The 27537-nt window shown below is 41.6% G+C and overlaps 4 protein-coding genes across 6 annotated transcripts; 2 read left to right on the top strand and 2 right to left on the bottom strand.

The window, feature by feature from the left end:
• Positions 1–728: 728 nt before the first annotated feature.
• LOC118334311 (cullin-3-like) lies at positions 729–9725 on the top strand. 2 transcript variants are annotated; one of them, XM_035670163.1, is made up of 16 exons: positions 729–1031; positions 3279–3476; positions 3860–3973; positions 5521–5681; positions 5945–6059; positions 6135–6363; positions 6502–6647; positions 6792–6968; positions 7092–7262; positions 7516–7623; positions 7751–7875; positions 7978–8074; positions 8190–8324; positions 8445–8631; positions 8855–9000; positions 9191–9725. In XM_035670163.1, the coding sequence occupies exons 1-16, from the start codon at positions 972–974 to the stop codon at positions 9320–9322; spliced, it is 2301 nt and encodes a 766-aa protein (XP_035526056.1). In that variant the 5' UTR covers positions 729–971; the 3' UTR covers positions 9323–9725. The 2 variants fall into 2 exon arrangements, with proteins under 2 accessions (XP_035526056.1, XP_035526055.1); XM_035670162.1 differs by having other exon boundaries at positions 8187–8324.
• A 619-nt stretch (positions 9726–10344) lies between these two features.
• LOC118334187 (dehydrogenase/reductase SDR family member 12-like) lies at positions 10345–14090 on the bottom strand. The gene is made up of 10 exons (XM_035670015.1): positions 14035–14090; positions 13509–13642; positions 13352–13434; positions 13153–13248; positions 12976–13057; positions 12832–12893; positions 12537–12641; positions 11492–11582; positions 10683–10820; positions 10345–10539 (listed from the first exon to the last, which is right to left on the bottom strand). Exons 1-10 carry the CDS (start codon positions 14088–14090, stop codon positions 10382–10384), a joined length of 1005 nt encoding a protein of 334 aa, XP_035525908.1. The 3' UTR covers positions 10345–10381.
• A 252-nt stretch (positions 14091–14342) lies between these two features.
• ap1s3b (adaptor related protein complex 1 subunit sigma 3b) lies at positions 14343–18944 on the top strand. 2 transcript variants are annotated; one of them, XM_035670016.1, is made up of 6 exons: positions 14343–14605; positions 16190–16368; positions 16470–16578; positions 17200–17337; positions 18002–18063; positions 18225–18944. In XM_035670016.1, exons 1-5 carry the CDS (start codon positions 14603–14605, stop codon positions 18041–18043), a joined length of 471 nt encoding a protein of 156 aa, XP_035525909.1. In that variant the 5' UTR covers positions 14343–14602; the 3' UTR covers positions 18044–18063; positions 18225–18944. The 2 variants fall into 2 exon arrangements, with proteins under 2 accessions (XP_035525909.1, XP_035525910.1); XM_035670017.1 differs by lacking the exon at positions 18002–18063 and having other exon boundaries at positions 14349–14605.
• Positions 18945–19126: 182 nt separating this feature from the next.
• scg2b (secretogranin II (chromogranin C), b) lies at positions 19127–22443 on the bottom strand. Its single transcript, XM_035670149.1, has 2 exons — positions 22348–22443; positions 19127–21806 (listed from the first exon to the last, which is right to left on the bottom strand). The coding sequence occupies exon 2, from the start codon at positions 21787–21789 to the stop codon at positions 19972–19974; it is 1818 nt and encodes a 605-aa protein (XP_035526042.1). The 5' UTR covers positions 21790–21806; positions 22348–22443; the 3' UTR covers positions 19127–19971.
• Between the last annotated feature and the right edge of the window lie 5094 nt (positions 22444–27537).

Here is a 27537-nt window from a genome sequence, read left to right as displayed (position 1 = left end):
TTTTGTTGGCTTTTACATGTTCAAAATAAAATTCTCAATCAATCAATCAATCAATCAATCAATTAAATGGCTTTTAATCCCAGAAATACACTCATTAGACTGTAAAATGTGAATATGTGATGGCTTTATTGTACTCTAAAATAGGTTATTGGTTTATTATTCTGATTCTAGCCTAATAGTAGTTATTCCCATAGACTGTTTGCTTTAATATCCTTAAATGTAAGTGTCTTTAATTGCTCATAAGAGTTCCGTGGACTCACCTATTTGTTGTTATTGTTTGTCTTTCTCTCATTCAGAGAGCGTCGTCATGACAGTGAGGAGATATTCGATCTTCCAGCCGTTGGTCCATCAACGGAAGCTGGACGATGCTAAAAGTGAGCGGTGGACTGGAAAACAGCAGAGATAATGGCGTCCAACTGTATCTGACACTATGTTTTCTGTTATAAAGAAAGTGCCAGCTCTTTGGCACCTGAGGCAAAAGAAAATAGTGCATCACTGTCACAGAATAAAGTGTGTTTTTTTTCTGCCTCCGGTGCGTTCTTGTCAGTCTTTTTTTTTTTTTTTTTTTAAACGTTGAACCCGTTATTTTCCCGCTAAAAGGTTTTTAAATAGCTACAGCATGCAGCCGAAATATTAAAATCAAATGTAACGCCAGTGTAACCGCTATGATGTAGCAGTTATCAACCTGTGGAATGCACCTGTCAGTGGAGCGACATTACTCTCGCGAGACTTCGGCGTTGCGCAGTGGAGTACAGCCGTCCGCCATCACTGCATACAAGCTAACATTAGCTCAAAACCACAGAGAAGAGAGCGAGTGACAACAACATAACAGACATACAGACCGACCTCATTCCCACAGGGGAGGTCACTGAGTTTCCCTGCCGCTTTCCTGGCGTAGAGAGCAAACTAGCAGCTGCCTTTCATGTAGTCTTTAAAAGTCAACTTAGAAACCAAAGTCGTTCTAACTAATCATGTCCAACCTCAAAGGCGGCACCAAGAAGGACACCAAGATGAGGATACGAGCCTTTCCTGTAAGTCTTTACCCGGCTCCGTGAGCGCTCAGACGCTAACTATGAGACTCGAGTACCGGGGATGACAGGTCTTTATACTAGCAACTGCCTGCTAGCTGGCTGGTCAAACGAGAAAAACAAGTAATCGTCCTGTGAAAACTGCTGTTAGCTCGACAAATTACCCGAAGAGCAGTCTCGGTGTTAACAGTTCAGTTGATTTAACGTTAGCTCGCCTCTTGCTTTGACAATGCTGTCGTCGTTTGACGTGGAGCTAATGTTAGCATGTGTAAGGAAAGTTCCTTAGCGACACAGTAGCAAGTAGCAGCTAACCAAACAGCAGGCCTGATATGTTCGCTGACTTGACGCCAGCTAAGTTGCAGTCAGTCAGCAAGTATCATTACGCTGTGGTAACGGAAAGCTCTTTAGGCTGTTGGTATTTCATTGCACAGCGCATTAAACGCGTTATAGGCGGCAATTAACACATTATCGTGTAGTGTTAGCTTCAGAGCTAACGCAACTTCAGCCCAGCAGGAGACTACTGTAAACATGCTTTAGGTAACTTGAGTAACGTTAGTTAGCTCGTGTTGTTGACAACCCAGCTACCTACTGCCAGTTCTGCTGTCACACAATTATTTCAGCAACATCCGCTGATCACTGATTTTACATTTTCACCCACTCAGTTCATCCCCGCTATGAGTACAGATGTACAGATATGCAGTTTCGTCTAAGTTAGTAGCCCTTGCAACACCCAAACGTCCCTTGTTGAGGTTGGTAGTGTGAAACACAAATGGTTTTTCTTCTGTTGGATATGCAGGTTTATGAGTGGGTGTCTGGCAGAATGAGTCAGTGAGCAGATGAGTGAGTGAATACAGTTTATCCTGTCTTAAATGTTGATCTTATATGCAAGTGCAAGATCAGCCCGTTCGTCCACAGTGTCGCCACTACCAGGTGGTTTTAGTCAATATAATCAGGCACTTGAATTAAGGGGGTAAAATGAATTGATCCTATTACAGCTTTTGTTTTTCTAATAGCCACTGAGACATGCTCAGTCTGTAATCTGAAAATTCTGGTTATCTGTCAAGCGAGTTACTTTTCACTACTTGCATCTATTTTCTTCTGATACTGGCTCTATTTATTACTGGTCTGATACCAGTGCTGTCTATTCCCCAAATTCAAAATCTGTATCAGGATCATTTTAATGTACAGTAACACAAGGTCAGAAGCAGAGTTGGCAGGTCATTCAAATGATTGTAAGTGATAGCTGGATTTTATAATGACATTGACAGATAAACTGTGTTAAATGTGGATCAGTCACATCTAGCTGACACCCGATCGGCATAATATAGTTGGAATTGCCGCTGATAGATGCATCCCTACTTTCTTAGATGTATATGTTTGGCGGACAGTCTAAAAGTCTCCTTCAGGTCAGGTTGTGATCAGGTATACATGGAGCTACCCTACTCCTACTGGAGCTTTGCAATTTTGCAGAAATGTCAGTATATTATGATAAAAATAAAATGCTTTCCCTTTGTCAACCTTTTTTAACTGTATGCAAAAAGTATTTGACAGTACTTTCAGTTTGAAAGATGAACACATCAGAGCAGCCTGGGAAAAAAGCACCATTCACCAGTCAAATGCTGGTACAGTATGAAAGTGTCAGTTTCATACACAAAGTAAGGATTTACAATTGAGTGGCCGGTGGTCAACATTTATTTGTAAGTAGCTGTCAGATGTACACATTTTAAACAATGAACTTCCCACCCTGCAAAGGTGGTAGAGTAGTGGTTCCCTACCTTCTCTCCATTCTCTGTACAGATTCGGAGGACTTGATGTCTTGGTGTACTGACTTTATTCATTATGGACACTCCGATAAATCCATTTGTCATTTGTTTTTTGATTTGTGTCACAACCTTAATAATCTCATATGGGGCTATATCTAACTTTCTCCTGGCTCCTTCCTTCATTGGTTGTTTATGGCTCCATTTCTTTCATATTCATATCATCATCATATTATTTCATAAATATATTCATTTCATATTTCGCGAATGCGGCATATCTACTGCATATCGCTGCTACACTTTAATGTCCAAGCTTTACTGTTAAAACCGTCGATATGTCTGCTGCACGCGTGGCAAAGGTAGGAATTGCTTTCTCAGTGTGAAGGTGAGTGTGTGTTTGCATCGGTGGTCATCTGCTTATACCGCGTGGAAACAATGAAGAATACGCATTTCTCACCTAAACACGCTTCCTTCGCTCTGTCCCTCCTAGATGACAATGGATGAGAAGTATGTGAACAACATCTGGGACCTTCTGAAGAATGCCATCCAGGAGATACAGAGGAAGAACAACAGCGGGTTAAGCTTTGAGGAGCTGTACAGGAATGCCTACACCATGGTGCTCCACAAGCACGGGGAGAAGCTCTACACAGGCCTGAGGGAAGTTGTCACCGAGCATCTCATCAACAAAGTAAAGAACTATTTTCATCTCTAATGCAGCTCTTAAAAAAATAAACAATAAAATAAATGGGAGTTGTAGTTCATTACTATTGTCATTTAAGTTTCCATTCTTCAGGCTACAGAAAGAAAGATGTCAAACTTAACAGCAAAGTGTGTGCTTGAAGGATGTGTAATTATTTTGTTGTTTTTTATACATTTTACCAAAATAACACACAAATAGACTTTTGAAATGACATGTCTAGACAGCTGCTAGGTCCAAAACGGTTATGAACTCGTCTCTCTCCTCTTTAAATCGTTTCACTTTGTCCTTCTGACCTGATGTTTATCGCTCACACCAGAGACAACTTGATGAGACCTCAGTTTTGTCGGCGTACCTTGTCTGTGTATTTTCAGGTACGGGAAGATGTCCTTAACTCTCTAAATAATAACTTCCTGCAAACGCTGAATCAGGCCTGGAATGACCATCAGACTGCCATGGTTATGATCAGAGACATCCTCATGTACATGGTAAGTGTGGCTGTTGTGCTCTCCTGTTATGGGGTTGTAGATGAATTACTGTACAGAGATTTTTACCACTTCACAATGCAGTGGTGGTGGCCTGCTATATTGTTTCTGTTTGCCCGGAAAAGGCCAGAAGTTCTGTGTGGCTCCCATGGGCCCTTTGGATTATGGTGCTTGTTCCCTGTCACGAATGATTTTGTGCTTTTGAAGAAATGGCCTTTTGTTCCAACTCTGGCCAACCTTCACCTACATTCTCCTCTGGACTTTGATTGTGTAAGGTGCTGTTTATTTGTGGGCCTAACAATAAGCCTCTGTTGCTGTATTTATTTGTTTTGTCGGAAAACTGGCAGGACTAGTTAATTTACTTTAGCCGGCAGCTACAGTCCAAAATGTTGGTGCGGTTGTGTGTGAGTGAGTGAGCCCTTGAGATGGGGCACAAGTGTAGGCTACACAATGGTAGTCAGCACAGAGACTACACAACTCTCCTGGGGTTCTTTTGTTCTGCGCTCCCCTTTGTCCTGGCCTTACCCTGGCCAGTTGGCTTTCTGTTATTTAACTACAGCAGACTCTTTAGGTCCGTGCAGTGAGAGCAGGGTGCTGCTGTGGTTACTGGCCTGGTGACCTCTAGAGGAGAGCCACTCACATGCAGCAGGTGTATTAACATTGTTGGAAGTCACTGCCAGCTTTAGGCCTTTCTGGCCTGGAGACATTATGTATAGTTGGCAATTGTTTTTTACATTATATTTCACACACAAGTGATTCATTTTAGTGCTGTCTGTAGAATGTATTTGGTTTCTATGTGTCTTAAGTTTAAGCCCCTGGTTAACTGCTGTGTTTTTTGTCTTTTTATATAGTAATCTAATAAATGAAACCTGTTTACTGTAATTAAGAAAAAGGGAGAGGCTTCAGGAAGCCAGACCCAATAAGCTCATAAATATAGGCTGTTGGAAATTGGCAAATGGCAGGACTAAAAGTAAGAGCTCTTTCACACAGCATAACGTGATATCCCAGAAATCTGCCATCTAGGAACCCCCTCCTGTAATTCGCACTAGGTAATATTTGTCATCCTGGACATTTGTAATGCCAAATGTTGTTACCGAGTGTCATGTTAAATATTTTATCACCTACATCACCCTCAAATATTTATGCTTTCTGGAAGGGGCTTGTGTCTGGGACAAATCCAGACACCTACCAGTCATTTATTGTGGCACTCTAATGGCCTTATAAAAGCTTTGCAACCTGTCAATACAATGTATAATGAAATCTGGCATATACAGCCCCTATAAAAAGTACTTTGCACCACATTGAATCACAGTGGCTGTAGCTCCACCATTATAAAATGCTTTAAGTACATGACATGTCCAAGGGAAGTGGGAGAAATACCTTTTACATAAATACTGTATACAGTAGTTTTACATGTGCTTCTAAAGTTTAATTTAATTTGTCAGCATGTACACTTTTATATGAATGTAACTGAGTAGGTTTGGACTACAGCACTTCTTTCCATACATAGTGTGTGATGTCTTCTCACCCCATTCTGTCTGGTCTCCCAGGATCGCGTCTATGTTCAACAAAACAATGTGGAGAATGTGTACAACCTCGGCCTCATCATATTCAGGGACCAGGTTGTACGCTACGGCTGCATTCGAGACCACCTACGACAGACGTTACTGGACATGATTGCTCGTGAGAGGAAGGGAGAGGTTGTAGACAGGTATGCTGGAGTACTACTTCATTGCTTGATCTAAAGGATCAGTGTGATGTCCCTTATTTTAGTTAAATTAAGAAATTGGGTGACATTCTTCAAGTTTCTTAGATATCTGTCTTGATCTTATATGTTTCACCTTTATTCACAGTCATGCATTTACTTTTTGTTGCTCATGTTTTTAGTAGTTCTTAATATTGCAGTTTATTATTTTGCTTTTTAATAATTGCTGATATAGAATCTTAATTTTTTTTTTTTATCAATCATTGCAGGGGGGCCATCAGAAACGCCTGCCAGATGCTGATGATTCTTGGCCTGGATGGCCGGTCTGTATATGAGGAGGACTTTGAGGGCCCTTTCTTAGATATGTCAGCGGAATTCTTCCAGGTACGTTTGTGGAAGATATATATAACAACATACACTATAAATCTTTGTAATAAAACACACTATCTGCTCTTTCAGATGGAGAGCCAAAAGTTCCTAGCAGAAAACAGTGCCAGTGTCTATATTAAGAAGGTAGAGGCCAGAATCAACGAAGAGATTGAGCGAGTCATGCACTGCCTGGACAAGACTACGGAGGAGCCCATTGTCAAGGTGGTGGAAAGGGAGCTCATTTCCAAACACATGAAGACCATTGTTGAGATGGAGAACTCTGGCCTCGTCCATATGCTCAAGAACGGCAAGACAGAAGGTAAAAACTTTGCCTAACTGATTTCTCTCTTTTCAGTAATTACGGTTTTGAACTAAAAGGAATTTCAGAGCAACCAATTTGTTATATTTTTTCAGCCTTTGTTACTCATTCTTTTTTCCCACCATGTCTCCCTCTTAGACCTCGCATGCATGTACAAGCTGTTCAGTCGTGTGCCAAATGGCCTGAAAACGATGTGCGAGTGCATGAGCTCTTACTTGAGGGAGCAAGGTAAAGCTCTGGTGTCAGAAGAAGGAGAGGGCAAGAACCCTGTCGACTATATTCAGGTATGCTGGTTGAGCAAGGAGTCCAAAAACACAATCTCGTGTCTCAAGACTTAGACACTTTGAGAGCCTTGCTTGATATTGGAAGTGTGAGAGAAATGTGTCGTTATAGATTGTGTCACCTCTTTGCAATTGCATCTTTAACAGGGCCTGCTAGACCTGAAGACACGATTTGATCGCTTCCTTCTTGAGTCCTTCAACAATGACAGACTCTTCAAACAAACCATAGCAGGAGACTTTGAGTATTTCCTTAACCTCAACTCCCGCTCACCAGAGTACCTATCACTCTTTATTGATGACAAGCTTAAGAAGGGTGTCAAAGGGGTAAGGAGGTTCTTTTCAGAAAATATTTCTACATTTTTATCATCTGCAAAATGTTTTATTTATTTATCTATTTTTTGCATGTTATTAACCACTTTCTTTTTCTCTCCCTGTCTCATCGAGCAGTTGACAGAACAGGAGGTGGAGTCGATCCTTGACAAAGCCATGGTGTTATTCAGGTTTATGCAGGAGAAGGATGTGTTTGAAAGGTACTACAAGCAGCATTTGGGCCGCAGGCTGCTCAGCAACAAGAGTGTCTCAGACGACTCAGAGAAGAACATGATCTCTAAGCTCAAGGTAAAAGAGTGAGAAGCTTCTGGATTAGAGTTCGTAACATCCTCCGATACTGCCTAAAACGCAATATATCGGCGAGTATGAGAGTCTGCACTGATACTGGAATCAGTATGGAGATAGAAAAAAATGGTATTGGAACATTCTGGATACAGATGTGTACACATATGCCTTGTACTGTTTCTCTTTGTTTCTTCTTCTCTGCTCATGTTGCCCTGCCGTCACCCTGTCACCATAAATCTGTCTTTCTCCCTCACAGACAGAATGTGGCTGTCAGTTTACCTCAAAACTGGAAGGGATGTTCAGAGATATGAGCATCTCCAACACTACCATGGATGAGTTCAGGCAACACATACAGACTACGTCGGTAAGACAGTCAGCGCCATTTAAGAAAAACTAAACATTAATAAGACATAAAACCAATGTTTGCCACTAGATTGGAAGTGAGTCTGTTAAAATGTTACTGAGTGTAAACTTGTATACATCTCTTTAAGGCATCTCTAAGTGGTGTGGACCTCACAGTAAGAGTCCTCACTACTGGCTACTGGCCTACACAGTCGGCAACACCTAAATGCACCATCCCCCCAGCTCCCAGACACGCCTTTGAAGTCTTTAGAAGGTAATGCTCTCAAATTCACTCTGATGTTTTACTGTATATACGGAGGCTCAAAGTGGTTCTGTGCGGTTTCTAAAGAACTCGGTCCTGGCTTTTATTTTCCAGGTTTTACCTCGCTAAGCACAGTGGTAGACAGCTCACACTGCAACACCACATGGGCGGGGCAGACCTAAATGCAACTTTCTACGGAACTATTAAAAAGGTAGACCCAAAAATACTTTAATTGCTTTATTTTTTTTTAAATTGTAAGCCACATAATTCAGTATACAATGGTATCATCGTTTATAAATTCACCTTCCCTTCTACCTAATCTGCAGGAGGATGGTTCAGAAGTAGGTGTGGGAGGTGCTCAGGTAACAGGTTCTAACACCCGGAAGCACATACTGCAGGTCTCCACCTTCCAGATGACCATCCTCATGCTCTTCAATAACAGAGAGAAGTGCACTTTTGAGGTGGGGGCACAGTGAAGCGTTATTAACCGTTATCTATAATAATCGTATTCATTCTTTGTTGTCTTGGTACAGGTTTGTTGTTTTTTACAACCTTATTTCCCTATTTGTCCCCATGTATAGGAGATCCAGCAGGAAACAGATATTCCTGAGAGGGAGTTAGTGCGAGCGCTGCAGTCTTTGGCCTGTGGGAAGCCGACACAGAGAGTTCTCACCAAGGAACCAAAGTCCAAGGAGATTGAGAGCGGCCACGTGTTTACAGTCAATGATCAGTTTACTTCTAAACTGCACAGAGTCAAAATACAGACAGGTGGGGAAAGTTTGTTTACAACATATACTGTATCTACAAAGAGCTCAAGTCTCACCTCACATCTGGGCCAGTTGTCCACTACTGTCTGTTGCATAATGTATTTGTGGTTACAAGGGTTTATTTCATGGCACTCTTCCTTTCTCCTAATATGAAACAGTCCCTTGAGAGATTTCCTACATTTTCTCTTTAAACCTCATCTTGTCCCTGTATCCTACTTTCCCAGTTGCTGCTAAACAAGGGGAATCAGACCCCGAAAGGAAAGAGACGCGGCAGAAAGTGGATGATGACAGGAAGCATGAGATTGAGGCAGCCATTGTCCGAATCATGAAGTCAAGGAAGAAGATGCAGCACAACGTCCTGGTGGCAGAGGTAAGGGACCCACATGAGAATACAAATTATGTTTTGCTTTAACAATGGACAATTTTATCCAGTAATTTTTAATCTTCTCTACGTCTTGACCCCATAATTTCATAATATTAAATTGTGCGTGAGATGTCCTGCAGAGAAATGTAACTTAAAAGGTGTCTCTTTCTGTTTTTCTTCCACTTTGTGTCTTCAGGTAACTCAGCAGCTCCGGGCACGTTTTCTTCCCAGCCCTGTGGTAATCAAAAAGCGTATAGAAGGACTAATAGAAAGAGAATACTTGGCGAGAACGCCAGAAGACCGTAAAGTGTACACCTACGTTGCGTAGAAGATGAACTGTGGATGACGAGAGGAAGAGACTGGACGAGGAGGATGGAATTGTTTGTTTTCTTTGGACTGTTGTTACGCATGGACTGGAAGTTTCTTTTAAAGACAAATGCTGGGAACCTGATTCATCGTCCCTTACAAAAACACAGTAAACACACGTAAATGGGGAATAAAATGTTGCCGCAGAAAAAATAATCCATCAAAACTTGTAGATGATTTTTAAATCAGGCCCAGTCTTCCTATTCCCTGTGAGTTTTAACATGGATGGATCCAGCTTCAAGCTTTTCACTGTTTTACCCTTGTAGAGATCAAACTTGCAAAGAATCCCTTGGGAAAAATGTGAATGCACCACATTATTTTTTTGTTTCAATACTGTATAAAAATAATAAAATTATTAAAAACAGCAAATGTGGATTGTTACAAAACAAAATAAAAATAATGAGTATTGATGCTCTGTAGTTTTTCACAGAAATACTTAGCTCATCTTCTACATTTGACTAACAAATTTACCTCCGTCCTTTCACATTGCAGTCGGTATGAAAGCAGGACTATTATATTAAGGAAATTATTATTACTTCCATTAGACTGAGCTTTTAATGAACCACTATAATTACCACTTAATGAAAATGTCTAACCACCTCAGCGGTGGAGCAGTATGTACTACATATCTAATATGTGAGCACTTACTGCAGACCACTGCGCAAACACTGATACACTTCTCCATGTGTGAGCCTCAAGTCAAAAATCCAAATCACATCCAGCAGATAACCCAGTGAAACCCCTTTTATCATTTAGGTAATAGACGGGCACGTTGTTTCACATGCATTCAATAGTTGCTAATGAGATATTCAATCCAAACCAATTCACTCTTTAAATCAATAGCCCAGAAATAAATCCAGTGACAATCAGCAATGCACTGTCCTGAAAATATGTGTCTTTATAATTAATGGATAGAATTAGGAGCTAAATTAGACAAGGCAGAATATGACAAATGTGCCAGCTGTTTCAGTAATAGATCTTTAATGGGTCAACGACGCACCATGTAACATTAAATTACAATTCAGACAAATTGAGGTTTGGAAGGACTGTTGAGCTCTGCATCAGGTTGCGACTGAATGACTCCAGCAAGAGTCTCCAGTTGAGCCATGAAACTCTGAATCTCTTCAGCAGAACTGCGAGTCCAGGCCAGAGGCAGGTGGGCAGGAACAGGACTACGATCTGCAACACAAAACAGTCACTGTCAGAACGAGTGATTCCAGATGATCATGATGACTGAATTCCACTATGGAGATAGAAAAAGAAATGAGAGTAACATCTCTGTATGTGTAGTGAAAGAACTTGTCAGGCTTTGTGATTCTCACCTTGAAAGAACTTCCCGCTGCTTGTTCTGGCAGCAGCTCTCGACAAAGCCAACCACACAACAGTGTCAGCTCCTTGCTCTACACTGCGCAGCCTCTCCCCCATCATATGGTGGAAGTGAGGCATTGATTTAGAAACAGCTGGAAAGAAATCAGCCAGAGTTGTATTTTTAAAAGTAGGTCCTCACTGAAATTTCTCACAATAAAACTATCCCCTTTAAATTGTTTAGATGCTCATAATAATCTAATGAATGCTCAATTTATTTCAACACTTACATTTATTTAAACTATGAACATTTGTTTAAATAAATAAAGCCTCACCCTGTGCTCACAGCTTAAAATCACAGCTATTAGTTAAATATTTGTTTAGATATGAAGGCAGATGTTTACATAACTGTTTGTGGTCACAGATTTTGTGTGTTTTGGACTCGAATTTTGATGCATTTTCAAAGCAATGAAATAGATTAAGATGGTGGACAGCCATTTTGTTTTGTTTTTTAAAAAAGGAAAACCATTTACTGATCCTTTTTTTTAATTATTATTATGAAACTGTCACCTGTAGAGAACTTGTAAACTCACATCACTCCCTGCAGTAGTTAGTATCTGGTGAATTTTGGTTTGGTTACTTTTTAATGAATTTTCAGAGTTTTGATCTTTGAACATTTGCTATAGCACCACCATCAGGAGAATTGTCAGTATACTATTTGATGGACAGGATGGATGTGCAATTGCAGTGCATGTGCCATTTTCTGTTCATTGACGTGCAGCAACAATAGCTTTCCCTCTGGGAGAGTTGTATAATGAGTGAGTACCTGGTGTGTCTACCCAGCCTGGATGCATCGAAGAAAAGTGAATGACTGGGTTGGCTTTGGCCCACTGTTGTGTCAGCACCACCTGCTGCCTCTGAGAGGGAACAGCACATAGTTACCTCTACAGCATTCACTACCTCTGTAAGTTCCTGTTCTCTCTCCATTACTATTTTATGTCTTTTTTCCTCTGTTCCACATTACACAGACAAATCCGAACCCTGAGAGACAGACAAAGTTGAGAAATATTAATAAGTAAAAGTAGAAATACTACAGTGTTAAAAGTACAAGTAAAGGTCCTGCAAAATACATAGAAAAACATCTCTGCACACCACACATGATGTTTGTGATGTTTCAGTTTGCTCTCAAATTAACTGGATGTTGCTTAATATTTATTGGCATTACTGTATTGATTAATTTTAGCATTTTTTTTGTGACATGCTTTGAGTGGCTGAAGGTAATCACCTGTCAAACTGATCACTGATTAGACGACTGAACGATTGAGGCAGCTCCTATATGTGCTCCTATATTAACAGCATATGAAAGGGTTGCCATGCTGCCTATATACAGACCAAAATGTTGTAAATAATGAAATAAAGGCATGAAAAGGCCAAATAAATAACTTTAAAAAAATAAAAAAATAAAATAAAATAAAAAAAATAATGAAATATTTGTTCAGCTGTGAGCGTGCAGGAGTCTTTCCTCATTGTTAACAAGTAGAAGTCCTGCATTCAATATCTTAAGCAAAAGTAAAAAAAATATATATATATATTCATTATGATCTTTATGGTGGGGCTAGTGGTAGCTTTACCCATGATAATATATGATCATTTATTGTTAGATTTATATTTTGTATTAATAATAATTAATCTAAAAGCTATCAAATAAAATGTAATTTTCCTCCTAAATGTAGTGGCGTAGAAGTGTAAAGTAAAAGTGGAAATATTCAAGTACAAGTAAATCCAAATTGTACTTTAAGTAGAGCACTTAAAGACGTAAAGGTATCTAGTCTGCATTTCACCCTCGCTTGGTTTATAACCTGAATTACTACCTTGTTCTGGGCATAGACCATGACACCATCAAAGTAGCCCCTCTCTGACTGCAAGTCATCTACTCTGAGTTTCTGGACCAGCATTCCTCCTGAGGACACAATGATCTAACAGTCAGGGAGAAAAGAGGCACAGTGTGCTTAGACAACAGCCACTACAGCATGGACAGAAGTAGCATTATGCTGTCCACATGATACAAATGAACACTGAGTTTGTGTGTATCTGTGTGTGTGCTGTGTGTGTGTGTAGTGTGTGTGTGTGTGTGTGTGCTGTGTGTGTGTGTGTGTGTGTTCATACCACCCTGGGATCCCGGCTCTTCTGGAGAAGCGGTATGAGACTCTGGGTGAGGATGTACACCCCTAAAGAGATGGAGTCACAAATGTTAAAACTGTTATCTGTGCAGCAGCATGGCGCTGTTCGGCCATCAGAGTGAGGTCTCACCCATAGTGTTGGTGGCAAAGTTCTTCTCCAGTCCCTCTGCATTGAGCTCCCTCTTGTGCACCATACACCCTGCATTGTTTATCTATCATGAAAAAAAGATAAAGAAGTCAGACCCGTCAGATCAAATCAATCTGATCTGAGTTGTGATGAAGATTAAAGGAAAGAGGCAATGCCTACCAACACATTCAAGGATGGATACTGCTTCTTGAAGGCCTCTGCAAACTCCCAGACTTTGAGTGTCTCTGACATGTCCACGATATGGATGTGTACCTCCTACAATAACCAGATAGGTATCAGTCTCACTCACACAAATAATGGGATTTGTCACGTCTTTTTCCATTAAATGTTAGGCACGCTCAAGGCAAACAACACTCACCGTATTCCCAGACTCATTGACAATGTCCATCCGGGCCTCTTCTGCTTTATCTTTGTTCCTACACACCATGTGGACTGTCCCACCTCGGGAGCAAAAACAAATTTATTTTATATCAATATAAAGTGCACAACATTGAACATACCTCTCTGGCATTTACCTTTTTTGGCTATAGCCATGGCTGTGGCTCTGCCAATGCCACTGTTGGCTCCAGTGATCATAAAAGACCTCCCCACAACAGACACGTCCAGGTCTTGGGGGTCAAAGCCTTTAGATGCTTCCTCATATCCCTTCCTAAAGCAAAAAAACCCAAAAAAACAGCATCACAAGATTGACAATCTGCAATATCCCTCCACATTTTAGCTTTGGTTGAGTCAGGTGATGTGAATGTTACCCTCAAGGCACATCAGCTGTCAATGGAACTATTGTAATTGTACATAAAGGCCAGTTTGTGTGGTGATGTGTGCCATACAGTGACCAGACCTTTGATATTCCTATGTTTAGCAGTCTTTGAGCTTAAAGAAATATTATATATAATATAAATAAGAATACATTTGACAGACCAATACATACCACATTCAGACAGACAGAACCATTTAGACGATACATACACTGACTGGAATTCACAGAGCAGTTTCTTTACCTTTATCTCTGCATGAGCTCCAGAGTAAGAAGTGATGACTGACCTTGTATATTGGTGGATTCCATTTAAAAACCAGACGGCATTTCGGTACAGAGACATGGCATCGAGTGAATAACAATCCCCAAACAGTGCAACAGCTTGCCAGTCCCCTCGTCAACCACTGTGACGGACCAGTATCACATGAAAGCAGGCAGAGAGGGAGCGCTTGCTGCTCTCTGCCGACGCTGTGTGGGAATAACACTTTTGAGACACCCTGACGGTCAAGTGATCTCAGTTCAACTTTTATCTGCTCATTCATTAAAATGCTTCGTTCACGTCACGCGGTCGCTCTGTAAAAGGTTGTGACGGGCTGCTGGCAGGGTGCGTCCCTGTAACACAAAAAACTACAATAACCAATCCAGATGGTTGTGAGATGTGGTGACGCGTCCGGCAGGCACCGCTCACCCCGCCGACACAGGCGGCCAGGTGGGCGGAGTTAACCAACTTTCACACTGGCTCTTGGGTGGACGACGGATAGACGGACAGATATGTGCTCAGACGGACAAGTTGACCCTTTGTGAGGGTTTTTTTTATTTTATCTTTTGGTGTTTAAAGTTCTTGGCGTCAAAAAAATGGTAAGTGTTTGTTTTCTACGCTGTAAGATAGCATCAGCCTCCCGCGACCGTTCACCTGTCGCACCTGTTGTCGCTGACAGGTAGCTAAAGCTAAAAACTACACCTCTGCACCACTTCCTCTCTCACCGAGGCCTCGTTCTTTGTGTCAGTCCGCCCAGCAGCAGAAGCTGTATTCGCTTTCTTATGAGAGTTTTCATGTCTGCTTTATTTTATTTCCAGCGACAGTCGGAAGTAAGGTGCGTTTCCTCAACCGGTCCCCTCAGCAGAACAGGTTTAGTCACTTTGCGTCGAGTTCGTCCTGCCCTGGTGGCAGTTGAGTGCTTTCCATAACAATTTGCCTATGGCTGACACTGGGGATACCAGTATAAGATATTCCTTTAATAGTCCCACAGTGGGGAAATTCCAAAGTAGGCTACTGGTCGAAGTCCTGCTGTTTTACTAGTATAATGTGGTTTTTATAATCCTGATAACGTTTCTCTGTCCACTATACAGTGAAATGCAGCTGTGTTCTCATTTTGTTGAAACCAACTGAAGACTGACATCTTCCTTACCTTTCCTTACAAAGTTAAAGAAACATTTTTACAGGCAGTACAACAATGTCCCACATTGTTTCTCCAATAAGTCATTGAATTTATAGGTTTTTTTAAGTGAAATATCAAAATCCAAAAAGCCATTTATCATGGCTGCAGCATAACAACAAATTACAGGAATGTAATTAACCCTGGCTTGGCTCTTTTTGGGGGGATTTTAGTGGGTTTGAACACTGAACCACCTGAATTTCAGAGGTGATGTGTGGGTTTGTGAGGGTTGAAGGGGATTTTTGCCAAGTCAGCACAATTAATCGAAATATTATTGAAACCCCACTATCAATATCGCGATAAGTGCGATATCCAGTGCGCAGAAGCTTGTTCTCTAGATGTAAGAACATATTTTAAGTAAAATTTTCAATTGTGATGCAAAAATGACCCTTCCCACTAATCCCGAATCACATCGCAATCCCATTATCTGTCCCAATGAATGCAATATTATTTTATTATCGTATTCTGCAGCCCTAATTTTGGCACAGACCTTGAAGTCAAGTCACTTTTCTTTCAGCCCCATATCCTGAATTTCACTTAGAGGCGACACCCACCAGACACCCACTGTCTGTAGACTGTGACTCCATGTAAGGACAAACTCTACAAAGAGACAGTCCGTTCACCCCTGTCAACAATCAGAGGAAGACATAAAGGAAACAGTGTGTCAGTGCGGTTCCGATAGAGGTGTGGGGACAATTAATTTCCACTTTGATATGCAGCCAAGTCCATTCCCAGTGCTAAGACACGTCCCAAAACCCTTTGCTCTCTTGAAGACTGGAAAAGAACCTCTTCCTCAATCGTGTGTTGACCTTCACTATCCTGCCCGTCAGTCATTCTCCCCCCCCCCCTGTTTGGTCCGTGGAGTTACTCTTTAATGAGCCGTGACACCGGTGAACCACTCGGGTGACCCTTTGTGTTAGAGGGTAGTTAATAATGTCCTCTGCAGTGGTGCGGACATGTGTGTTCGTGCCACTCTGACCTGGCTGCTGTTTCTGTGTGCGGTCAGATGCGCTTCCTGCTGCTCTTCAGCCGCCAGGGCAAGCTACGTCTGCAGAAGTGGTTCACGCCCATATCGGAACGCGAGAAGAAGAAGATCATCAGGGACATGACCGCCATGGTGTTGGCACGGCAACCACGTTCCTGTAACTTCCTGCACTGGAAAGACCTGAAGATTATTTACAAGAGGTGGGCTGCGTGTTTGTTTTGAATTGCTTTATCTTCTCATAGTTACACCTGCTGTGTATGTCCGTTATCACTCCTCTATCACTGTGTCACCTTTTCCTCAGGTATGCAAGCTTGTATTTCTGCCTGGCCATAGAGAACCAGGAGAATGAGCTGCTAGCCCTGGAGGTTATTCATCGCTATGTGGAGCTGCTGGACAAATACTTTGGCAATGTATTTTATTGTGTTTCTCTCTTTTTTTGAAAAGAAAAATTCAATATTCAACTGTAGCCTGAAGTGTAACTGTTGACGCATGATTGTAGCTAAGCCACGCACAATGCACGACCATAACTCATAATTGATACCGATGCCCGTAAGATAACCGATCAATTCACACTTTTGTGTTTTAAAAATAAGATCATATCCAGTAGTTTATGCGCACCTGAGGACAATAAAGGCAATGGAACTATTGATGTAGTGAGCAAAGATGGATGCTTCAATATTCCATAGCTCTGATCAAACCACATCTGACAGCTGACACCACTATTAACAGGACAAAAACAAAGAACAGTTCTGTAAATGTTCATTTATTTTTTTCTAGTTGGGTACAAAAGAACATAAACATACTCTTGCTTTCATAGAGCATTCATACATACATACATACATACATATCAAATGTTTTGCATAAGAACCCAAAATAAATTATTATTACTGACCAATAATTGATCTGCCCTGATATATATTGTGCGTCCCTACATATTAACTGGCAAACTACACTTTACAGATGATTTCAAACAGCAGTTTTAATATCAAAATGTCGTCTTTTATAATAATCACCATCGTGCTTCCTCTCAGGTGTGTGAGCTGGACATAATCTTTAACTTTGAGAAGGCCTATTTTATCCTGGACGAGTTTCTAATGGGAGGCGAAATACAAGAAACCTCCAAACAGATGGTGAATCGCTCCATTGAAGCCTCAGACATGTTACAGGAGGTGAGATGCACTGGAACCCTTTCTCATACACACACACATACACAGCACAGGGTGTGGCTTGGATCTGTGCTCCGAGCCATAATCAAAGAAACAGTGACATGTTTTAAATTTGGAGTTTTAAATCTCGCCTGTGGGATACTTAGAAAGGTCCTGAATTCGTTTTTTTTTTTTTTAACATTTGAATGAATCAACACATGAACGCTGTATCAATCAAGCTCCAACATGGAAACTTGTGTCAGTTTATTTGTGTCAGTGTCAAGTAGTCGGTCTCAATGAATTAACAGTGGTGCTGCTGAGTCCCTGGTGTGCCTTGTGTCTTTTGTTGTAGCGAATAGGCTTGTGGATATTGATTTAATATAGATTTGTGTTTGTGTTGCTGTTTTCCTCGCCCCTCTGTCTGTCTGTGTGTGTATCTCTCTCTCTCTCTCTCTCTCTCTCCGCCAGCGTTAGTGCGAGCGAGAGACAGATTTTCCTGGAACGCGGCGTAGTTTTAGTGTTTGGCTCCTGCTTCCCGCTCTCCCTGTAGGTTCGTGGCTCTGTGTGGTACAGTAGTTAACTGGGTGTGTGCTCTGTGCTTCTGAGTAGGGCTGACTAACACTTTTGAATCTAGAGTTGGATTGTGTGCAGTGTAGCCTCCCATTCATTTTGACCATTATCGCTTCAGGATGACAACAGTGATTGGTATGAGGTGGAGCTGTTTGGATGACCTTGAATATGGACAGAAAGGTTAGATGTTCCGCTTGTGTTAGTTACCTACCTTGTGTTGGTGTGCTCAGCATTCAATAGCAGGTGATGTGTAGATGTGTGTCTGTGAACATTAAATGTATTCTAATGCGTTTTTACAAGCTTTACAACCAGAACTTTGCTCCTTTCTGCCTTTTTTACAGACCATGGAGGAGTATATGAGCAAACCTGCATTTTAACCCCATGAGGAAAAAAGGATAACAATGGGGAGGAATATAGGAACCAACAGTACTGTATGTGAGTCAAAGAAGTTTCTGAATATGAAAATGGGATTTGATCCTGTTGAACATTTTCAAAAGAAGAAATGGTCACGTTGAAAGCCTGCTTGCCTTCTGCCTGAAGCATTGCTGCAATGTAACTTCTTTTGAGAGTAAGTTTATTGTTTGTTCATAGTCATGTGCTCAATTGAAGGAAGTCGGGAGGGTTTTATTTACACGCTGTCAGTAAATTCCTATGAAGTAGTAAAGGGGATCGGGGTAATGAAATCATAACCATGGAGTGATTTTAGATTTATACGTCATTTGTATTTAAATCATTTCTTAATATATTGAAAGTGAATGGTTTCATTTTGTAAACGCAACAGATTGATTTAGAAAAAATTGTGCTACTCTCCAGTTTATAGTTCAAAAAACAAACTTCAGCCTCAAAAACATAAACCATATTTATAATTGGTGTAGTTCCGATACGAACCAACTCATTTTGAATGTGACTGATGACAAATGTCCTACTGTTTTGAATCTGTATACAGTAACCTCTTACATGTGTGTGGGACCAAGACTTTACAATGAGCTGTGTGTAGTGTGGGTGTGAGTATCACTGCTTTTTATAATGTGCAATTTATGATGTTTGAGCTTATGATTAAAATATGTATTTTGATAGAAAAAAAGAGTCTCCTTTTGGTAATCATTCTTACAATAATTGTATATTTGATGATTCCTTTGATTTCACCAAACCCCAGTTTAGTGTTTACTAACATGATTAGTAAATTCTGGCTGTCTATAGTATATGGTAGGATTTTTAATAAGGCAACACAACTCCGCAAGAAGAAAAATAATACCGCTGATGCTTTAATTCATCTGTGATTCATCACACATTATTGAACATGTACAAAATGGTTTAAAAATGAGCATACATAGCACAACCACTGGTAGGCCAACAATACAGAGCTTCGCAGTATGAAAGGGTTGGAAGGCAGGCGACGGTCTGATATTTAGACTTGGAAATAATTACCCATAATATTAACATTAAATCCACTTACCCTGAATATATCAAGAGTCACAACAACACTCGTTCTCAGCCCAGCACACTGCCCTAACGAAAACTCCCTATAATATTCCTATAGTACTCCTGTCATTATACTGTACGCTTGTTTTAAAGGCCCAGTCAGCATTATACTTTATAATTTACAGATATATTCACATGTGTAATTGAACAGTTTGACATAGATGAAAAATAAGCATTTTTACCATTACTCAGTTGATTATAATTGAAAATAGAGGCCTGTCTTATGCTGTTTACAAACACCATTAATGTAAACAAACCTTGAACAACATCACAAAACTTGAATAACTTGGATTTCATTCATATTACTCAGTGTTTTTATTGGCAATTTGAGAGTGACAGGTGTTTTGAGGATGCCTTATTTTTCTCTCCTATAGTAACACTATAATATCTCTATAATGTTCTTGCAGCAAGTAGGGACTAGTGTTTCTTTTAAAAATGTACCTGTTAGACTTCTATAGTTCATTTTCGTTAGGGTGATATTAGTACTAATACCAGCTATAGTTCATATAATAGAAATTTGTAAACTAGATCACGTCCACCAAACTTTATTTTTGAGACAGTATAAATACTATATTGATAATTTCGTGCGTCTTGCGGGACATCAGGCTACATCCCAGCCACTGTTTTTTCACGGTGCTCCTTCTCCTCTTCCTCCTTGACGGTCTGTGGAGCCGAGGTCTTGGGCGTTATCTCCTCTTTTCCCTGCATCTCTGTGGGCATAACGTCCTCCTCTGTGGCCACTTCGGTTTCCCTCTTGGCCACTGGCCTCTTTTCAGTGTCCCCTTGCCCCAAGTAGTCCTTCAGGGCCCGCTCGTACAGCTCGTAGGGGAACTGCCCCTTCAGCTGCGCCTGGGTGTCCCGCTTGGTGATGGTGTTGGGGTACTCTGTGAGGATCTTAGCCGCCAGGTAGGTGGTCACCTCGTCTTCCACGTCGCCATCGCCGTCATCTTCATCATCAGCACCGCCATCGGCCTGACGTCTCAGGGGCATTTTGTTGAGCTCGGATAAAAAGAGGTTCTCCCTGCGCCCGGCGGGTTGAGGGATCTTAACCGGACCTGGATTTGCAGCGGGAATGGACGCCACTGGGCTTCTGTCCGAGGAGGGGGCGGTCTTCAGGGGTCTCTGCACCACGGGATACTCGTTACTGATAGTCTCCACGCCGATGATGTCTAAAAAGTCCTCTCGGTCCATGTCTTCCGGGGCAGGCTTGTTCTTGACAGGCAGTCTGCGGCTGAAGTACCTGATCTTGGGGGTCTGGCCGGTCGTGTAGCGAGCCGAGGAATGGGGATCGCGGTGGAGCTTCCTGAGTTCCTCCGTGAGCAGCATATCGATAAGGTCCTGTGGAGGGACGTGGAGCTTCAGGGAGAGCTCCAGCAACTCCTTCACCGTCCGAGGGTCCACGATGGAGGGGCGGATCAGTCTCTTTCTCTGCTCTCCGGTCTTATCCCTCCTCTGCGTCTGGTCGCTCATCTCCAGGACCTTCAACAGGTAGTAATCGACCAGCTTGGTGTCGTCGTTGGCGTCCTCCTGGTTCTGGCTCGCCCTGCGTTGCATCTCCTCCCTCTCTGCTGCTTCCTCCTGCTCACCGAGCGCCCTCTCCATTTCTTCGTGGCTCCTGTTGACCATCTCCTCCGTCTCCTCCCTCTCCTCCACGGGGACCCACTCCTCTCCTCCGGCGACGTCCTCGTAGGCCTGGTTTCTCAGGCTGAATCCGCCCTCCTCGTCGTCGTCGTCGTCCCCGAACACGTCTCTCTTCTGGCCGCCCACCGTGGGCATCCTCCCGAGCTCTTCGAAGATGGAGCGTAAGTTGGCGAGGCTCTGGGGTGTGTACTGCTCGTCCAGGTCCTCCGTGGCCCGCTTGGAAGCGTCTGTGTTCTCCTCATCCTCGAACATCAGCGGGTATTTTTTGTGGGGTCTGGGGAAATTGCCGTAGTCTGACGGTGCGCTCTCGGGGACTTCAGTGTCTTTGGTGCGGTGCCTGTGCGTGCGGCGGTCGTTCCTGGGCGCCGATACGGGGCTGAGCTTTGCCTCTTTCCCGGCCTGATCCTGGAGAGACTTGAGCAGGGCTTTCATCAGCTGCTCAGCGGTAATGTCCTGCCTCTGCACGGCGGGGGAGGGCTGACGCTCCCCGGGACCCTCGTCCTGCTGCGAGGCGAGCTGAAGCAGGACCCTGAACTTGTCCACTTCGTCGTAATCCGCGGGTTCGGGTCGCCCCCCGTTCCGCTGCTTCAGGTTCTCTATGTACTCCAGGGCTTTGATCATGTCGGAGCTGGGTGGGTAGGCAGCCGGCTGCCCCTCGCTCTCCCCGCCTCGGAGCCTGTAGTGGCGGGGGAGAGACGCAGCCTGCACGGCGCATCCGTGGAGGACGAAGGCGAGCAGGACCACGGCTCCCCCCGTGGGCAACTTGTGGTGGAAATGCAGCATTATAGGCTATTTATTACCTGCAAATCAAGAGAATAGAAAATGTTGGTTGATTTCTTTTTAGAAAAATGCTTCACTAAGTCGAGGATTTCTATCTTTAATAACATTTCTTTTGGACAATAGCTTACTCGAAAGCAACGAGCAGAGGCTGATCCAGTCTGTTTTGATCTGGGATTTGGTATGCCTATCAGGGAGTTACGCTCCGCAAATTGAATGATACGATGCTGCGCGTGAGGAGATACATTCACATCACTTGGATGAGTCACTCCCCGCGTTGTTATTGGCAACCTCAACATCCCATTTCCTCCGAACAACATAAACCTTCATTAAAAAGCCTTTCCTTGCTCGTTATTTCACCATAGAAACAACCCATTGTTTAATCCCCCATTGTTGAGGATGCGTTTCACCACGCTCATAACCATTCTTACATAAATATGCGAAAAACGAAAAAAAAACAACGACTGTCCTCCAATCTAAGACACTGGGGTTTTTATTTGAACAAAAAAATAAAAAATAAAGAAACCGTATACGAAAAATAAAATAAAAGAATGTTTGGCTTACCTTTGGCAATAAAGCTCAGACAGCAGTGAAGGTGTATGGCATCTCCTCAGGAGCGGTGCTGTTCTCTTCTGTTTTCAGCACTTGGACAGCTCCCCTCGTTATATGAGGCAACACCTGACCACCACGTCATCACACAACACACGCAATAGCCGGTCCTAAAAATCCATAGAAATGATTCAGGTTTATCATATGGCATACTAAAAGACCTCGCTGTATTAAAAATAGTTCTCCGTGCTGTCTGTTGCTCAGCACCGCTCGGTAAAAAGCTGTTCACTGCAAAAGATCTTTAAAAAGTCTGGGAGCAGATGTGTTGACTTCAGGGCTGCTGCTTCATAAAGAGCGTTATGATTATGCGATATACATATATATATGTGTGTTTATGAGTCTTCACCTTGCATGAATAGGCTGTATTTTATCACAAGGGTTTTATTTCAGAGGGACACTATCCAAAATGTTCATTAATGCATCGTTATGTATGTAGACAGCAACTTTTAAGTGCCAATTTTATGAGATCGTGTCATCTTGAAAATATGTTCCTCGTGTACCAAAAAATAAATAAATAAACGTTTTGTTTCATACTGACGTGTCACAAAGCACACTTTTAATGATTTAGGTGTAAATCAGTATTCAGTTATAGCCTACAATCTCCTCCATCGTGGGAGATGAAGAGTTAAACCCTCTAGCGATGACTCACAGGCTAAAACCACCGCGGAGTTGCTGTCGCAGTTGAGCCCCCCCTCCCTCTCTCCTCTGACAGAGACGGTGATAAACACCCTCCTGTCGGCTGGGGGCCAAAGCTCCGGCATTCCGCAGGTCGACAAGATAAAGGGGCCACAGCACGGCAGCTGCCGATAAAAGGTCAGGGACGGGTGGTGACAAAGTTTACGGCGAGATCAAAAGCCTTTAAACACTTAAAGCACTGCTTTCACCATGCATCATCCGGTGCACATGTGTGCTTATCATCATCATTATCATCATCATATATTTACTTTCACACTTGCTGTAGTATAAGCTGAAGAGCAAATATACATCTCTCCAAAATAAAAGAACAGACTCCGTTACATTTAGACACCCTGTTTATTTGATGTCATTTCTCTGTAGGAAGGTGAAAACGCTGGGGGAAGCATCATCAAGTCATGCTTTTAAAGTAATACAAATATTTTCATTTCATTTAATAGTCACATTCTAGTAGTGTTGAATGATTTTAGTCTTTATTGGTGTCTCCCTACAAGTCCACCATATGGCCACTCAAAAACATAAATTTATGCTCCAGCAACATCTCAAGTCTCCTTTATACCCTCTAAAGTGATTTCGCTCAATGCCCTCTGACACCCCATAGACATAAGTGCTCTTCCATTTCAGCCCTGCTCTGACTGTCTCACTGCCCCCTAAATTGCATTGCACATCTAATTGCATCCAGTGTGCTCCTATTTGTTCCATGTTGTGATCCGTTCACAACCATTAAAACCAGTAAAAGAAATAAAATTACCCATTTAATCTTTTCACTTTAGGCTCCAAGCGCAGACTCTCATCAAATAGAGGCGACAACAACATTGGAGGTGCTTTTTATTTGAATGTGCCGTCAGCTGCCTGCTCTCCAGAGCTGAAGGAGCTGCAGAGAGCCTCCTGACGTTTAAAAGACACATTCATCTGCCTGGCTGCTGCTGTGTGCTGCCTTGTTTAAGTTCCTGTATGTGTGTGTGTGTGTGCACAAGAGAGGGAGGAAAAGGGGGAAAAAACTGAAGCACAGATCAAAAGACTGATAGAGAGATATTGTTTATAAAATGTGCTGTGTAATCTCACAGCATCACTCCTCTGACATCAAACTCCTCCATTCAGAAATAGCCTCCACCCTGAGGGACAATATCAGCTCCAGAGGTCACGACAGCCTGCACACTGTAGTATCAACCATTTAAAGGTTACATTCTCTTGCCCATTAAGAGATGGATAATGGCATACGCTCACCGTCTGCTATCAGTTTGAGTGAAAATGAACAAGCACACAAGAGCTGTATGAAGATGAATGTAATTGTTCAGCTCATTTAATGGCCAGGCCATTGACTGATGGGCATGTCATACTTGTGTGCACATAAGAGTTGAAGTGATAGATGTTTTATACAGAAAATGAGAGCTGAGATGGAATATTTTTAAAACTTTCTTGGCAAGATTAAGGGGATATTTGTCCGACTCAAGAGCCGTTTAATATTTGGGTTGCATCTCTTTTATAGCCAGGAGCACACTCAAGTGCTCAACACACATGTACTTACTTTGTTTTTATGTTGTGTCTTTTTCACTGCTAATAATAACTTGCCACATTATGGACCACAACAAACAAACAGAATCGCATTTTAAAGGGATATGTTATTTCTTCAAACTTAAACTAAGTGTCTAAGGTAAGTCCTGCATTCAGAATCCTTCTTAAATGAAAGCACATTAGCATTATCAGCAAAATGGGCCTAAAGTATGAAGTGGAGTACTCATTCTGCAGAAAAATGATCTCTGTTAGATCATTGATACAGATCCCTTGGTTCATTAGGTGGGTTATTTTATCATTGTATTGCACATTTATTGTGTTTTGTGTGCAAAATCTTAATCTGAAGGGAAACTGCAGCTGTAGTGGAGTAAAAAAGAACAATATTTTACTATGAGTGTAGAAGTATAAAGTAGCATGAAATACACATATATTTATACAGTATATACAAGTACAAGTACCTCAAAACTGTACTTAAGTAACGGGTACTTTGGTAGCTGTAAGCAAAACAACTAATTCCTATTTAAATGTTCTCTTTTTATGTTTCCGTGTAACAATTTATGTTTACATTTGGAATTAGACAGATGCCGTTAAACGCTGTTTCATGTATCCATCTTTGTGTTGAATCTTAGCTTATCTACATTTCTGTCTGTCTATCTGTTTTTATTTATCTGTTGTTGTGTCAGTTGTATCAGCCCCCTGGGCACTATGAGGATTCTCAGTGATGGATCAGAGGTTTATAAACTCAAATCCCAGCAGGTTCCTGGTGGTGGAAGATTCACCGGCTGAATCTGTGATTCCTCTCCGGGGCTTGTGATGTTCTGTCTGTGTGTATCCTTCCATACAGACTGACGCAGTTGCTTAAGACATTAAAAAGCAAGAGAAACATTTAAAGTGATTGGTGCTGCTTAGTCCCAGTTCTCTCTCTCTCTCTCGTTCTCTATTTATTGATGGGAATTACAGCAGGGAAGAGGGAAAATCACAGTAATTAGATTAAGAGTCCTTAGTGCCACTCTCACGCTCTCAATGGTTTCCTGGTTTACATTACTTTACTCTCTCTCTCTCTCTCTCTCTTCTCTCTCTCTTCTCTCCATTCGTCTTTCTCTCTCTGTGTTCTGTCTGTCTGTCTGTCTGTCTGTCCCTGTCTGTCTGTCTGTCTAAATCGAACATGTTACCAAAGCAAAAAGTCTTGTATAGAATATAAATACTACTTACACAATACAATGCAATAAATAATAATAATAATTAAGGTATTTTTATAAGATTTAATATTTTGGTTAAATATTTTGCTAATTGAAATTCTTGTCTGATATATTGCAGCATTCTAGTTTATTAATTGGATTTCTGTTTTACAGTGCTTGAAATATCTTAATTTATTATGTTTTTCTATTGGTTTTTCTGCTTGAGTAGGATTTTCATAGCATCACTTTGACATATGAATATAATTTCCTTATTTGGTTAATACCATGAACTTAAAACCTAATCTGATTCTATCACGTGGTTCCAAAATTTGAACCAAAGGTGTATAGTCTGGGGGTCCACAGGAGGATGAGGCCATCACTATATAGGGCTAACTATCTGGTTTAATATGCATGTTTGTCTGCTTGGCAATGCTGAGACTAGAAGGGCCATGGAGTATGAGTATGTGCTGAAACTAATCTCAGTAACTCATTTTGCACCTCAGTGTTGCAATGTCTCCAAGTTTAGGGTACTGTTCTCTGCAAAACAAAATGGGCCAGGCCTTGCTAGTAAGCATGCTAACTTCAGTAGATATCTCTGCATCACAATACATCGATGTCTTTGACATAATTTCAAAGATGTTGTTTCTTCACATTATGTTGATAATTTAAGCTTTTCAGCCAATCACATGCCCTCTGCTTCTTAAACTAGCTAGCCCAACAACTGCTACCAAATTAATAAAGTTAGCTAAAGCAATAACGGTGTGAAAGTAATTCTGAATTAATTATGTAGCTGCTGCTGTAAATAAACACAGACACAGATACTAAGCCTCCTCCTTTATTAAGCAAACAAGGCTGCTAGTGCTGCCTTTCGGGCAGGGATTGGATGTAAATGCTATCATGTTAATGTTACTGGGGGAAATGCAATTATGAAATATAAACAGGCATTTAGAAATAATAATTTCTATCACAAAATAAAACTGAATTCCTATAAAACAATGATAAAAAATATGGAATTAACATTTTATTATTATTTTGAGTCTGAATATTATTTTTTTTCATTCAGACCTTTTAATGATTTGAATCAGGTTTAATGTTTTTCATGTGGTTGTAGAATTTGATTGCCTTTCCTTTACTGTGGAAAATTAGCATGAATTGGCTTAAACCTGCCCTGTGAATGCATTATTCTCTTTTTCTTACATCACTTGATATGCAGAATTCTAGCTGCACAACCTCAGTTGGATGTAAACAAATTAGCATCATTTTGTTGCATATTACATGCATAAATTTACTCTATTCATCCCTCTCCCCGAAAACCAGTTTTATAATTTAATCTCCTTGATCTTTGTATAATATCTGCCAGAGTGTCTCCCTCCTCCTCCTCCTCCTCCTTCAGTCTCCAAACCTACAGCAGTCGGTTGGGACATTGCTGCTGTTTATCCACGTGTCAATCAAAGCTGCGGGAAGAGAATGATATCAGCTCAACGGCTTGCATGCGTCACAATGGCACAGAGGCACACGCCCATATGTTCCCATGCATGCACTCACTGACAGTCTGCAAAAACACAAACACATACGCTGTCCTACAAAGCTGCATTTCTAGGCGTTTTGATATTTTGTGTTAGTTCATATTTTTGCCTCTCGCTTTTATGCTTTATCAGCTCAAGGACCCATGACTCAACCAGGAGGCAAGGTTAGAGAGTTGAGAACACTTCATCGTTTCAACCTTGGATTTCTTCTTTAATGGCAAAACATTCAAATA

The sequence above is a fragment of the Morone saxatilis genome, unplaced genomic scaffold, assembly GCF_004916995.1.
Source record: "Morone saxatilis isolate NCDOM2014 unplaced genomic scaffold, NCSU_SB_2.0 Contig23, whole genome shotgun sequence".
In the NCBI taxonomy this organism is placed as follows: Eukaryota; Metazoa; Chordata; class Actinopteri; family Moronidae; genus Morone; species Morone saxatilis.
This window is presented reverse-complemented; position numbering and strand designations above follow the sequence as displayed.